Here is a 14,035-nt window from a genome sequence, read left to right as displayed (position 1 = left end):
TTAGCTTGGCTAGCAGTTAGCTTGATGTATAGGTTACATGTATTTATATATTTTCTAGAGGTCTTACCTTGAAAATCTTCTCTTTTGATCTTAGTTTAGTTTCCATCCATTCAAGTAGTGTCTGAGTAAAAAAATGGCAGTTGGCATTTTTGATGCCAACTGCCATCGGAAGTCTCTCTCTCTTTACTCTGCCATCAGAAGTCTCTCTCCGATTTCTCTTCTCTCATCTTCTCTTTTTGCCCTCTTTTTCCTGCACTTAAAAGAGTAATGTTGCTCTCAGTTTGAAATGCTGCAAATGTCTGCCAGACCCTCTCCGGCCCTGTCGCTCCACAGTGACATTGGTGACATTTGTGTATGTTTGTGTAAATAGGCCAAGAAGCAGGGCAACACATGGGTTGTGGAGAAAGCTTGAGATAGCAGTGCACACTCACACACACATCTCCTCTGGGGTCCTCAAAGAGCACAAGAATCAAATGTTAAATTTACAGTGGAGTGGGAACTATGGCCATCTCTTGATGGTATAAAGCCTCCATCACCCTCTACTTCAACACAGTGGGTGGAAAAGGTGGGCTGCGTGCGAGTATTTATGTTGTGTGTGTGTGTGTGTATGTGTCCGCGCGCGCATAAGATTCATTTGTAAAAAAAGATTTAGAGTTGGGGAACAGCTCTCTTTGCCACACACACATATACATAGCTGTTGAAATGGGGACATACAGTAGACTTGTATTGTTTTATGAAGCCAATTATTATTACTTTACACTTTCCAACATCCTAACCCAAACAGAAAACTTTTTGCATTTTTAGAATAAATAATAATAATTATAATAATACTAAACATTATTTACATTTTGTATGGATTGTTTTTTCCAAATTAGTTTGTCTCAAAATATCTCCAAAGGAAAGTTTTGTCAAATTTAGCTCATTTCTGGGTATAAATTTGTCCCCAAACACACACATACACACATTATTTATCTAAATGAGGTCACACCATAGACTTCAGCTGTTTATATGTAAAGCTAATCATACTTATTAAGACAAATACCAACACAAAGCCTGCCCATAAAGGCATTCTTAGAATAAAACAAATAAATAAACATTATTTTATGGTATGTATGGTTGGTTTTTCCTCTTGATGACATCCACAGATTTCCCAATACTATAGCTAGGTATGTGTTAGTATGTATTTTGATCAGCAAAAAAACAGTGGCGGGCTGTGCATTTAAAGTCTAGGACTTTAGTGTGATTAATGCCATTAAGAAAACACAGTTTCACAATGAATAAGATACCCTATGCCTAATGAATGCCTTTGGGCATCCTACATTATGCCACAGATAACTAATAATACCAACTGACATTTAAAAACACGTCCACACACGAAAGCCAGAACTTGAAATGACAATTAATGCTCAAGCAAGCCTAATTTTAACTGCAGCATGACTGTTTTGTGAAACAAACATCTCCCGAACAGACATTCAAAAATCATAATTTTGAATATGAATCTACCAAAGAGGTCTATAATACCTGGAAAATCTTATCTAATAATATTTATGATAAATGTTGCTTGCAATAAATTTAGATTCATCAGGGTACACGGTTATGCTGCTTTCCATTCAAGTTGGATGTGGGATATTCCTACTTGATAGCTAAGACAATAAATGCATTCCATTTCCTGATATTTGGAAGATGATGTTTAAATAAACTGGAAAAATTTTTGTTAATGATATAAAGTAAAGCAATATTGGAAAAAACTGCAATGCTCCCATTAGCTTAGCAGAAGTTTGTCTCTCATTAGAGATGTCTCCAACTAATGTTGCTATAACAATGAAAAAGCACTTACCAATTTACTTTAAGTGAAAATCAGTCCTCCTTTCCTGTTTAATAAATTAAGCAATCACACGGTCATGCAGAACATCTCCTGTTTTTAAATCCATAAGGATCTCTTTCTCAACGGCAATAACAGCAGTGATGACAGTCGACCTGTCAGCAATATCTCGTGCTCTTCACTTTTAAAATACATGCATCACTTAAAGCGTGATTGAGTTGCTCAAGCCAACTAGGATAGAGAAAATGAGAGAAGGCCTGGACTGGGAAATATTCTAAAGATCACACCCACCAAGAACAAATAAATCAATCTGATTGGCCGATGAATCTGACAATCTGACATTAGATGAAAATTCATTTGCACTGTTGAGGACTTCTGTGGAAATTCTGAAGGCCTGACGGTGTGGAGCTCAAACTCACGTGCTGCTTCGGGCATGCACTTTGCTTGTAAGAATCAAGTAATGAATTCTGACTGGATAAACTTTTAGTTTTTCTCTATTTATTTGTAGATTAATTAAGAGTGAAAAAAGAAAAAAGGTGATTGAGAATGAAAGGATGAAAAATATTGATTTATTTGGCATTTTAGGCCAGCAGAGAAAGCTTTGCTGGCCCTGAGAATTCGCCACTGCAAAAAACAGAGTGCAAACCTCCTAGTGTGGCTAAAGAGAACATAAGACCCACAATAAGACTTTTCAATCATTATGTCCAAACAATTACTTCCAAGTCTGTTTCTTAACCTTATCTAGTATACATATTCTTATAAAGTATGTAATCCTTAGGGAATTTGCCTACTTTCAAGTGTACAGGACAGTGCGTGTGAGGTAGGGCTGGGCAATATGGCTACAAATATTATCTCAATAATAAAAAAAATCAATATTTGATATACAGTGCATTCAGAATGTATTCAGACCCCTTAATTTTTTCACAATTCTTTATTTTACAGCCATATTTTAAATGCTTTTAAAAAATTCACATCAATCTACACTCCATTCACCATAATGACAAAGCAAAAACCAAAACTGAGGAGCCTGGGTAGCTCAGCGAGTAAAGATGCTGACTACCACCCCTGGAGTCACGAGTTCGTATCCAGGGCGTGCTGAGTGACTCCAGCCAGGTCTCTTAAGCAATCAAATTGGCCCAGTTGCTGAGGTGGGTAGAGTCACGTTGGGTTAACCTCCTCGTGGTCACTATAATGTGGTTCGTTCTCGGTGGGGCACGTGGCGAGTTGTGCGTGGATGCCGCAGAGAATAGTGTGAAGCCTCCACATGTGCTATGTCTCCGCGGTAACGCACTCAAAAAGCAACATGATATGATGCAAGGATTGAAGGTCTCAGATGCGGAGGCAACTGATATTCATCGTCCACCAACCAGATTGTGGTGAGTCACTATGCCATCACAAGTACCTAGAGCACACTGGGAATTAAGCATTCCAAATATAGGCTGCATTGTATGTTCCCAAGATCACATTGCCCTCCATAATTCTTAAATGGAAGAAGTTTGGAACAACCAGGACTCTTCCTAGAGCAATCAAGGGAGAAGGGCCTCGGTAAGAGAGGTGACCAAGACCTGATTGTCACTCTGGTTGAGCTCCAGAGTTCATGTGTTGAGATGGGAGAAACTTGCAAAAGGACAATCATCAGTGCAACACTCCACCAATCTGGCCTTTTTGGCAGAGTGACCAGATGGAAGCCTCTCCTCAGTGCAAGACACATAAAATCTCACTTGGAATTTGCAAAAAAGCAGCTAAAGGACTCTCAGACTGAGGAGAATCAAGATTCTCTGGTCTAATGAAACAAGATTGAGCTGTTTGGCATCAATTCCAAGAATCATGTCTGGAGAAAACCAGCCATTGCTCATCACCTGCACAATATCATCCCAACGGTGAAGCATTATAGTGGTAACATCATGCTGTGGGGGTGTTTTTCAGTGGCAGGGACTGGGGAACTGATCAGGGTTGAAGGAAAGCTGAACGCAGCAAAATACAGAGAGATCCTTAATGAAAACCTGCTCCAGAGTGCTCAGGACCTCAGACTGGGCGGAAGGTTCACTTTCCAACAGGAGAATGACCCTAAGCACTCAGCCAAAACAATGCAAGAGAGGCTCAGGGACAACTCTGTGAATATCCCTAGGTGGCCCAACCAGAGCCTGGACTTGAACCCAATCGAACATCTCTGGAGAGACCTGAAAATGGCTGTCCATCGACGGTCCCCATCCAACCTGACAGATTTTAAGAGGATCTGCAGAGAAGAATGGCAGAAAATCCCCAAATCCCGGTGTGCAAAACTTATTGCATCCTACCAAAAAAGACTTGAGAGGCTGTAATTGATGCCAAAGGTGCTTCAACTAAGTAATGAGTTAAGGGTCTGAATACTTGTGATATTTACATTTTGTATTTGTAATAAATTTGCAAAGTTATCAAAAATCTGGCTTCTGCTTTGTCATTATGGGGTATGGAGTGTAGATTGATCAGAATCTTTTTTTTTTTTAAAGCATTTCAGCATAAGGCTGAAACAGCAAAATGTGAAAAAATGAAGGGGTCTGAATACTTTCTGAATGCACTGTACATTTTGCTAATTATGTATTTGCTCTGAAATGGCCCAAAGTTTTTTTCTTTTATTAAGAGAAACCATCCAGCCATTGTAGCCAAATAGATTCAATATTTGAAAGGCATTAAATTAAATAATTTTCATGAATACACACTTTTATATTTATATTGCATATACAATAATACATAGTAGCTTATTAAAAAGCATTATTTATCTTCATATCATTTTGTTGTTGTAAATGAACAAGGTGTGCAAAAACAACTAAACTGAAACCTAGTTTAATACTGCATAATACTAAATTATTACTGTGGGACCCAGTCAAGATTATTATTATACTATAATATTGAATTATCATTATTATCATTACTGAGGATTATATTTGTTTTATATAAAAGTAATATATTTCTGTCCTATTTACTTCACCTTCCCCTGGAGGTTTTTTTTTATTAAAAAATGTTTATACTGAAAGTGTAGTGACAGTGTGTGTTTGACAGTTTAAAATGTTCTGCATCTGGAAAAATGCTGTTATCTCCTTTTCTGTTATAATGTGCCACATGTGTAGATTTGTATAATAACTTGTATGCTAGAATATGCAGTAAAAAAAAATTCACAATGCATGTGAACTGCTATAAAAGTGCCAAAAACACAAGCCCATGACACAACAGTCTGTCAATCGCTTATTCTGAAGTGCACACAGACCACATCTATGTCTTTAATCGCAGCCTTTTGCAGTTTAATAATTGCATATTACATTTTTGCCATTATGTTATATAGATTAATTCTACAGCCATGAAGGATATTGAAATTAGCCTACTGATATGCTCTTTATAAACCTTAATGGCCAAACAAAATACACATCAAAATGATTGTGATATTCATGATATTGCTTTACTTTATATCATTAACAAAATAATTCTGATGATTTCATGAATATTGTATAGCCCAGTCATAGTGCAAGGGGTTGTTTATCATGTACAGAGCAGGTGGGTTGTACTTACATGCTGTGTAGCACACACCAGCCACAGTGAGGATCTCCAGATCCCAGACACTCATTACAGGATGAATACTGCTCACATGCTTCCACTGGGACACGGGTTAGCTGTAGAAAAAGACAATAGAGAGAAGTTGGATTATATTTGGTTGTTGAAGTAAGATTTTGACTCTTATATATATCTCTTAAAGTGCGTTCACACAATCAGTATTTTAACAACTGGAAATCAGCAAGCCACTGTACTTTTGGATACTAGCAGGCATAACGTCTACAACAGTATCCAACGGTGTCAGAAGGTGGAGCATATGAGCTTCACTGTCTGTACCTTCATTGGTAGTCACTGCATTGAACAGAATTTGTAAATGGAAAGACGTTTCACAATTCATGTCCATGATATGCACTTTGGAAAAACATTATCTACTAACATTTAAAATGAGGATTTTCCCCCCCTCTCTAAACACCACCATGAAACTGAGAGCAGTCAACACTTTCACCCAAACAGAAGCCAGAGAAAACAGACATACAGTTCCTTCAAAGGATGCACAAGTAATTTTAGCAGTTCTATAACTTTCACAAGACTGAGCCTTCGAATTAGACCCCCCTTCCAAAACACCAGCCTTCAAAGATATAGTTCAGATTGTCACCAAACAGTATCTTCTCACGGTTGTCAAACACACAGTAGCAAAATAGCATCCTCAGCTGACAACTATTATGAACCTGAATATGTCATTAAACCCAAATGATCCGCTTCATCTACTACACTATGAGAATGTGCAAAATGATTGACAGGTAGAAAGCACATCAACGTCTTCTGTTTGCTGATTAAAGAATGCGTCCGCGGCCCATGATCACATTTTTGTTTTCTGTTTACACAGACTAGGGGTCTCACAGAGACAACTGAGATTATTTCAGAAGGAACAATTTCAGCATGCCATCACTTACAGCATATTTATGTTCCTTGAAACACATCAAACATCAGGATCTGCCGAGAGGACTGAGCCAGAAACATCTACTACATCTAGAGTATTTCTCAGTTTATAGCCAATTAACACTTGAGAGATCAGGAGATCCTCTGCCTGACTGATGGGAAACAGACTGAACACCTTAACTCTAGACTGCAAGAGAAGAAGAGAAGCAGAAATCTCGACTGAAATGCAGACGTATTAGCTGGGGGGTAGAAACCCTCTGCCATCCCTGTCTCCATGGCTACAGCTCTCTGGCCTCGACTTTCTTCAGGTTGTTGACTGATGACCAATCACTGGTGGATGCTACTGTCAATCATAGCTTAGTTGACAGCCGATAGGTCCAGAGCGGTCAGGCAGGGGGAATGACAGACATCATTACTGGCCTCACCACAGTAGTGTTTTTATTTTTTAAAGAATGAAATGGGAATATTTTCTATTTCAATCAGGATTGGGAACAAGAGAAAGTGAGCAAGAGTGAGAAAGTGAGATTTGACTATAAAGTTTATAAAAGAGTCAATTGACCAGCAGCAGTGAATCACTGCTTTTTAAGTGCTTCAGTCTTGTTCTAGTGTCAGCACTCATGTGTAAAAGTGTTTAATGCAGCTCCGTCTACACAAATTCTGTCAAACTAAATTTATATCCGGAACACAGTTACATAAACACAGATATCTCAACACACCCAGCGGAGAGACATCAATGTGAAATGATTTAGACATCCCACAAACTTTACACATACAGGATTAAAAATAATGTAGAAAAACATAATCAAGACCATCATAAATTATTTAGATGGTAATCATTTTACATTTTATAGGGATGTGATGTCATTTCAGCATTTACCGGGGTTGGTCAGCAATTTTATTATCAGTGTTTTTCTCCAAGCATCCTGGGGGAATTCCCAGCTGTTGTTTTTTGACAAACACAGGTCTGTGGGGTAATTTAGCAAAACAAATCATTATAAAATCTGTTTTGACCACTGCTAAGTATCATAGGGCTACAATTTCCAGTAATGAGAATTTAGGTATGTGGCACTGTGGAAATAAATTATGATTAAAATGACATCACCTGCCCACCACAGTGAGTGGGAGCTCAAAAGTAGAAAATTAAAATAAAATTGTGAAAACTATAAAAATGGCTAATTTTAGTGGCACTTGCAGGTTCTTTGAATGACAAAAGTCCCTGGCTTCCTGTGTGTAATCGTCATACATATGAATTTTTTAGGATCAAGGAGGGGTCATGCAAATTTCCCCTTACAGATGCCACCACTTTTACTTTCTAAACTTACTGTATCTTTGCGATGACCTAAACATTAGTACATGATGTTACGGACTTATGTTTCAATAAGAAATTTATTCAGAGTAAAAGTTTCACTCATTATAGCTTTTCATCTTTCAATACACTTGTTTTGTTATTAAACAGATTGTTAAAATTATTTAATGGGAGATGATATGATGAAACATCACTTACTAGACACCACTGTCTAGTAAAAGCTGCCAAGCATTTATTTTTAAACTGCATCTATACAATATTGTTCAATGATTTCTCCACCTCTGTTTCTGCACCTGCACTACAGAAACATTAAATCATGAATTTTGAGCAGGCACAGCTAGTGGTCAACCGATATGGTTCTTTTAATGGCCGATGCCGATATCCAGTGAGCAGGGTGGCTGATAGGCTGATATGATACCGATATATCACACTATTTATTATAGTAAATAACAAACATACAATTTCTAAAACAAATATATATTTAAACTCTTATTTAGCACTAAAAAAAAACCAAAAAATAAATATGTTGTACTTTAATTGGTAGACAGCAGTTTCTTCAGATTTCTGTTTAGTCATAACATTTTTGTAATTCATTTGCACATGATTTTTTTTTTTATATATATATTAGAAAGGAAATAAAATTACACACAGTAGTCCAGCAACCATGGATAGCATATGCGCATTAACAATTGCATTTACTCAAAAAATGCAGAATCAAACCAATTGTACATACAGTGCAGATTGAAAAAGACATTTACTTATAGCACACGTGAAGCGCTTTTACCATGGGCTGCATCCAAAAATGTAGGAAGCTGACTTGCTACCTTTTCTGACTAATCAGTTAATGGCTTAACTGACAGCTGTTTTGAATGAATGGAACTCTTAAGGAAACTGGTCACCGAACAGTTTAACCCTCTGGGGTCTGAGGGTGTTTTGGGTCCTGGAGAAGTTTTGACATGCCTTGACATTTGTGCTTTTTTCAGTTGCTTAAAAAAATATTAATGGATAAAGTCTGATAACACTGTATTCAGCACAAACTGGGCTACAATAATATGTGAGCAACATGTGTGTACATGTTTGTATTTTTTAGAAAATAATGTTTATGCATGGTTTTTGAAAAAACAAAATTTTTAAGTCATTGAAATAACACCATATAACACATACATTTATCCACAAGAATTTTGAGAACTGGATCTTGTAGCCTAGAGTTTTTGCTACAAAATGATGTGAAAACCATCCTGATCACTCATTCATACAAAACAATATAGTAATTTAACTTTTGTAAGACACTTTTAGTGTTGAAAGGTTTTGCAAGGAGGTGTGAATGATCATGAATATTGATTGTAATTCACACCTGAGGAGACAAAAGACCCCTCCCCTGGGCCTATCAATGAGGAATGTGACAGAAAGAGAATGAATGTGAGGAGACTTAATGATCAAATCAAGTTTTAAGTTAAAAGAGGTAATCTGACTATACATTTTCTTTACATAAAGACTTTACTTAATTTTAGACCTACACTACCGTTTAAAAGTAGTCTCTTCTGCTCACCAAGGATGCATTTATTTGATCCAAAATACAGTAAAAACAGTGATATTGTGAACTATTTTTACAATTCAAAAGAACAGTGTTCTATTTTAATATATTGTAAAATGCAATTTGTGATCAAAGCTGAATTTTCAGCATCATTACTGCAGTCTTCAGTGTCACATGATCGTTCAGAAATCATTATAATATGCTGATTTTCTAATATGGGCATATTTAAAGTGCATTTTACTAATTTACACCTGGACCCATATTTGCAAGCACAAGCTTTGTTGATGATAATGAGGCAGCATAAACATAAAATAAAAATATCATCTAAACATAAAATATCATCTAAACATTAATTTCATTTTATATAATTTTACATATCATATTTATATCATACAGCATACAATTTAAATACATTCTTTAGCCGAAACAACAATTACATGTAAATAAAACTTATTAGGACATATTTCAAATTTCAATGCTATGAATCCTGGCTGGCAAGTCTGGAAACAGTCCCACTAGTATAATATGTACATGTTTATATAAAATAGCATGTCAACTAATGAAAACTAAATGACTTACTCGTCCGAAATTGTATCCTCGGCTGGATCAAGTCTCTCTTCAAAATACAAACGTATTTTGCTCCGATGAAAGGCACAGTCGGGGGCGTTTACCATTTCATTTAACCGTCTTAGCGTATGAATGACGCGCTCTGCTGGTGGGCGTGATCACATTAGAGATAATTAGATGAACCAGTAAAAAATGTACATCGCTTTGTTTCATACAGATGACATTGCAGGAGAATATTTGTTTTAAATTTGAATTATTTATTTAAAAGTAGACGTTTTAAGCTTTCTTTAGACATATGTTTCATGTTTGTGTGATAAGTTTCAGTTTCAGTTCATTTTTGTGACGTGTTTCAGAAATATGCTCGCAAACCCTGAGACTGCTTATAGCTCACCCTTTTTATTTTATTTATTTTACAAAAGCACAAGGTTTTGTTGTTATTGGGAGTGTACACAAATAAAAGTAGACCCTTTATAGTCTCTAATGATGTCTTACACTTATCTGTATACACAAAATGACAGAGAATTTTATGTTGTTTCCTCTGTAATGATGAAAAAATCCAGCAGGACGCACCGGCGCGTCCATCGACCCCAGAGGGTTAAAAAGCACTTTATTTTCATCCTACCTCCGTATACAGCCTCCGTAGGCAGCATTTTGATGGTTTCGGACGCCTTGAAGTTGCACGCATGTGCTGATGCGCATACAGCTCGAGCAACAATCTCCTGACAGTGTAAACGGCCTGGATTGTCTACTTGGATTGACATGGACTACCATCATGATTTGTGAATCAGAGGAAATTTTGATCCTGAAGTTCTTGATTCTGGCTGATGGAATACACACTTCAGAGGAAAATATTAGATGAGTGCTTGCCGGGAAGAAAACACTGGATTTTCGTGAGGTTCGTGAATTACATCTGTTTAAATGAGGTATCTGCATATTTGCAAATGGTATATAATACAAATTTTATTGATATTTGCCTTTTATCATTAGAAAAGAAAGATAAAGGTGACAGGGAACTGCTGAGGAGAGACTGTTAGAATACATGCTTCAGAGGAAGATATATGAGCAATCAACAGGATGCTAGATCTGCTGAAGTTGTATGAGGTTGGGTTATTACATCTGTTTAAACGAGATATGTGCATATTTGCAGACAGTATATGATATTGGTTTTATTGATATTTGCCTTTTTATCAATAGACAAGACAGTTAAAAGTTACAGGGAAAGGGGGGCCTGGGTAGCTCAGTGAGTTTTGACGCTGACTACTCCCCTGGAGTAGCGAGTTCGAATCCAGGGTGTGCTGAGTGACTCAAACCACATGCGGAGTCTCAGCGGTGTCATACACAACGAGCCACAAGATGCGTGGATTGACTGTCTCAGAAGCGGAGTCAACTGAGACTCGTCCTCCGCCAACCGGATTGAGGTGAATAACCACACCACCATGAGGACCTACTAAGTATTAGGAATTGGGCATTCCAAATTGGGAGAAAAAGGGGATTAAAAAAAATTACAAGGAACTGTTGAGGAGAGAGAGGGAGAATGAAACAGGCAAGCATTATGAGCTCATACGTGTCTGCCACGGCTCTGTTATGCGGATAATTTAAATGACACTGTGTTGCACACCGATCTATTTTTGTAGTAACATGATGGCACGTAACAACAAAATGAACCATGACTGATCATTTACATGTCTCAGGCACTTCACATGCAAGCTGGCGATTCTTGGCGCCCTCAAGAAACAAATCCACAAAGGGAAATTTTATCGGCAGATGCGATAATGAAAAAAGTCAGAATGTCAGCCGATTTATCGGCCTCGGCAATATATCAGTCGACCACTAGTCACAGCAAATCAAATTTAAATAAAAGCAAAACAAAAAAGGATCTTCTCTTATGAAACCAAGCACTTGAATAAGAAATACCCATCCCACCCATTTTCATTATTTCTCCAAGAGTAAGAGAGAGAAAGAGCAAGAGGGTATGGCTAAAAGAGGGCAACCTTTGGAAGAGTGCTCTAGATGGCCTGATCTTATGAGCAGCTGCCATGTGTGTGTGTGTGTGTGTGTGGCTGTGGTTCTAAATCCAGGAGAGAAGTAATTTCTCCCTTGTCACGCACACGTCAGCTGGTCTTAGTGCTGCCACAAAGCCTCCTGTCTCTCTTCTCCTCTGCACACCTGAATTCTCTTCCTCCATTTCACAGCTAAGAAGAGGTAAATTATCAGACATTGTGATAGAGTGCCTGCCTTAGTGTGGGGGGCCTGAGAGACTGAAGGATAGGCCTTGGTGAGCAGAGCGCGAGATTGACTCTTATTACCTTTAGAAAATGATAAGGTTTTAGGAGCCGCCTGTGAAATTCTCACTTCTGACACAACAGGATTTCTTCCTATTCATGAAAGAGCTTGTTGTGTTTGTGGAAAGGTCTGTGTCTCGCTCTGTGTGTGTGAAGAAACCAGGGGTGAAATCACAGACAGTGAAGGGAGGAGCTTTCACAAAGCAACAGATTGCCATCTGCATGCAGTGAGCACACACATATTGTGACTGGTAAAAGTCTCATAAATTAAAAACACAATAAGACCAGCACACACAAAATATATAATTTAGCATGTGCGTGAAGACTTTCTTTATTCAGCTAGGCATAAATCCTGTCATACGTGATGTGAAAAGCAGTCTTTTTTAGGGCAGAGGCCATCTGTCTGCACACCTCTCTTTCTTTCCATAATAATACTGCAATAATACAGATTAAACTAGATTTGACATATCCTGTAGAAAATTTTAGGAGTGCAAAACTCACTACCATTATGCTAATAATAGGGTGTTCTGGGTGGTTGCCGGAGGGTTGCTATGTGTTTGGTAATGTTTTCATTATCTTTCAAGTTGAAAGATCCCACCCCCAGCTCTCTATGAAGTCTATGGGATTTTTCCGCATGCTTTTTCATCTGTGAGGCAAACATTCCAAGCAAGCAACATTCATTTTTAATTCGAATAAAAACTGTATTGAAAGCAAAGTCATGGCTTAGCGGTTATAGCACATGCCATGGGACTTATGCAGGCAAGCAGAGTTTGAATCTGGCTTGCAACATATGCCAGTTCCACTTCCTTCTAATCTCTCTGTCATTTTCTGTTCTTTTTCTACTACACTATCAATAGAGTGCAACCATGCCTGCCCACTTTTTCAGCTATTTTGGTTCTTGGAGTATTTTTCCAATTGTATTTTTTTTTATAAAATCATTCATAAAAGAGTTAAAAGCCATGAACCCAACCAAACCAACCAGCCCCGAGGTGAATCACAATGTTACAAAGCATTTTATGATAATTGGAGATGAAAAATATGTGTATTTGACATCTTTCATGAAGGAATAAAAGATAATCCCATGACGTATTGTGAGTGACATTATCAAATTATAAACAATGGAAAAATTAAAAAAAAATCAATTTAATTATAAATAAATAAACAAAATACTTTTAATTTATTGTAAAATACTTTTGTTTCAGTGTCATGGGAGTGGTCTGCGAGAGTTCGCTGCGATTCTCTAAATGCTGGATCATTCCCCTTCATAATCATGGGTAGTGTAGCACTTGGCCAGATATTATGCTAATAAACATGACTTTTTAAAAATGAAGACTAAATAACGTGGACTGATGGCTTTAACAGAAGCATACAACTGTTGGGCCCTTGAGCAAGGCCCTTGTTTCTATCCGCTCCAGGGGCGCCGTTTCATGGCTGACCCTGCGCTCTGACCTCAGCTTAGTTGGGTTATGCAAAAACAACTGCATTGCATTGGCTCTCTACCTGTACTCTGCACAATGACAATAAAGATCTTAATCTTTACTTTCAGAATCAGATGAAAATTCTTCTTCTATCATATTCAAGCAGATTATTTGTACTAGCCTGATTTATATGCATCCCGCAACAGTCATCCCAAATCATACATACAAAAATCAAATACTTCCTTTTAGATCAAGTGAGTGAGCCTATGAACAGCGCACTCCGCTGGAGCAGAGTGGATCTGCGCTCTCTACCATCTCTAACACATGATTGTGAATTTTGCATTCTGTCTCAGTGGCCCAGAACGGAGCACACTTTAACACACACCTCATGGCAGTAGTGAGAGACAATGGGAGGAGGAAGAAGACAAATACTTTCAGAGAGAGGACTTCCCACTGCCCTCTGTAGTGCAGGGAAAAGGAGCAGAGCGGCCACAGGAATCTCATTATGTCGTAAACCTGTTAAATTATTAGTCATTTGTCTGAGAGCTCTGTAAAAGGATTCAGACCAGCAGATAATGAGTGGAAATGACAAATGACAAAGCCCAAAAGATTAATGCAGCCAATAAATCAGACAGGGCCATC

At 37.7% G+C, this 14,035-nt stretch overlaps 1 protein-coding gene across 1 annotated transcript in view; it reads right to left on the bottom strand.

Annotated features, from left to right (window-relative positions):
- The window catches only part of plxna4 (plexin A4), a 264,215-nt gene that overhangs the window by 89,327 nt on the left and 160,853 nt on the right, over positions 1-14,035 (bottom strand). The window contains exon 4 of the mRNA XM_052118648.1: positions 5,366-5,466. Within this exon, the coding sequence (XP_051974608.1) occupies positions 5,366-5,466 (101 nt within the window). The remainder of the gene's footprint in view (positions 1-5,365; positions 5,467-14,035) is intronic.

Source organism: Xyrauchen texanus, chromosome 45 (genome assembly GCF_025860055.1).
Source record: "Xyrauchen texanus isolate HMW12.3.18 chromosome 45, RBS_HiC_50CHRs, whole genome shotgun sequence".
In the NCBI taxonomy this organism is placed as follows: Eukaryota; Metazoa; Chordata; class Actinopteri; order Cypriniformes; family Catostomidae; genus Xyrauchen; species Xyrauchen texanus.
Note: the sequence above shows the minus strand (reverse complement) of the source record. Positions and strands in the feature narration are given on the sequence as shown.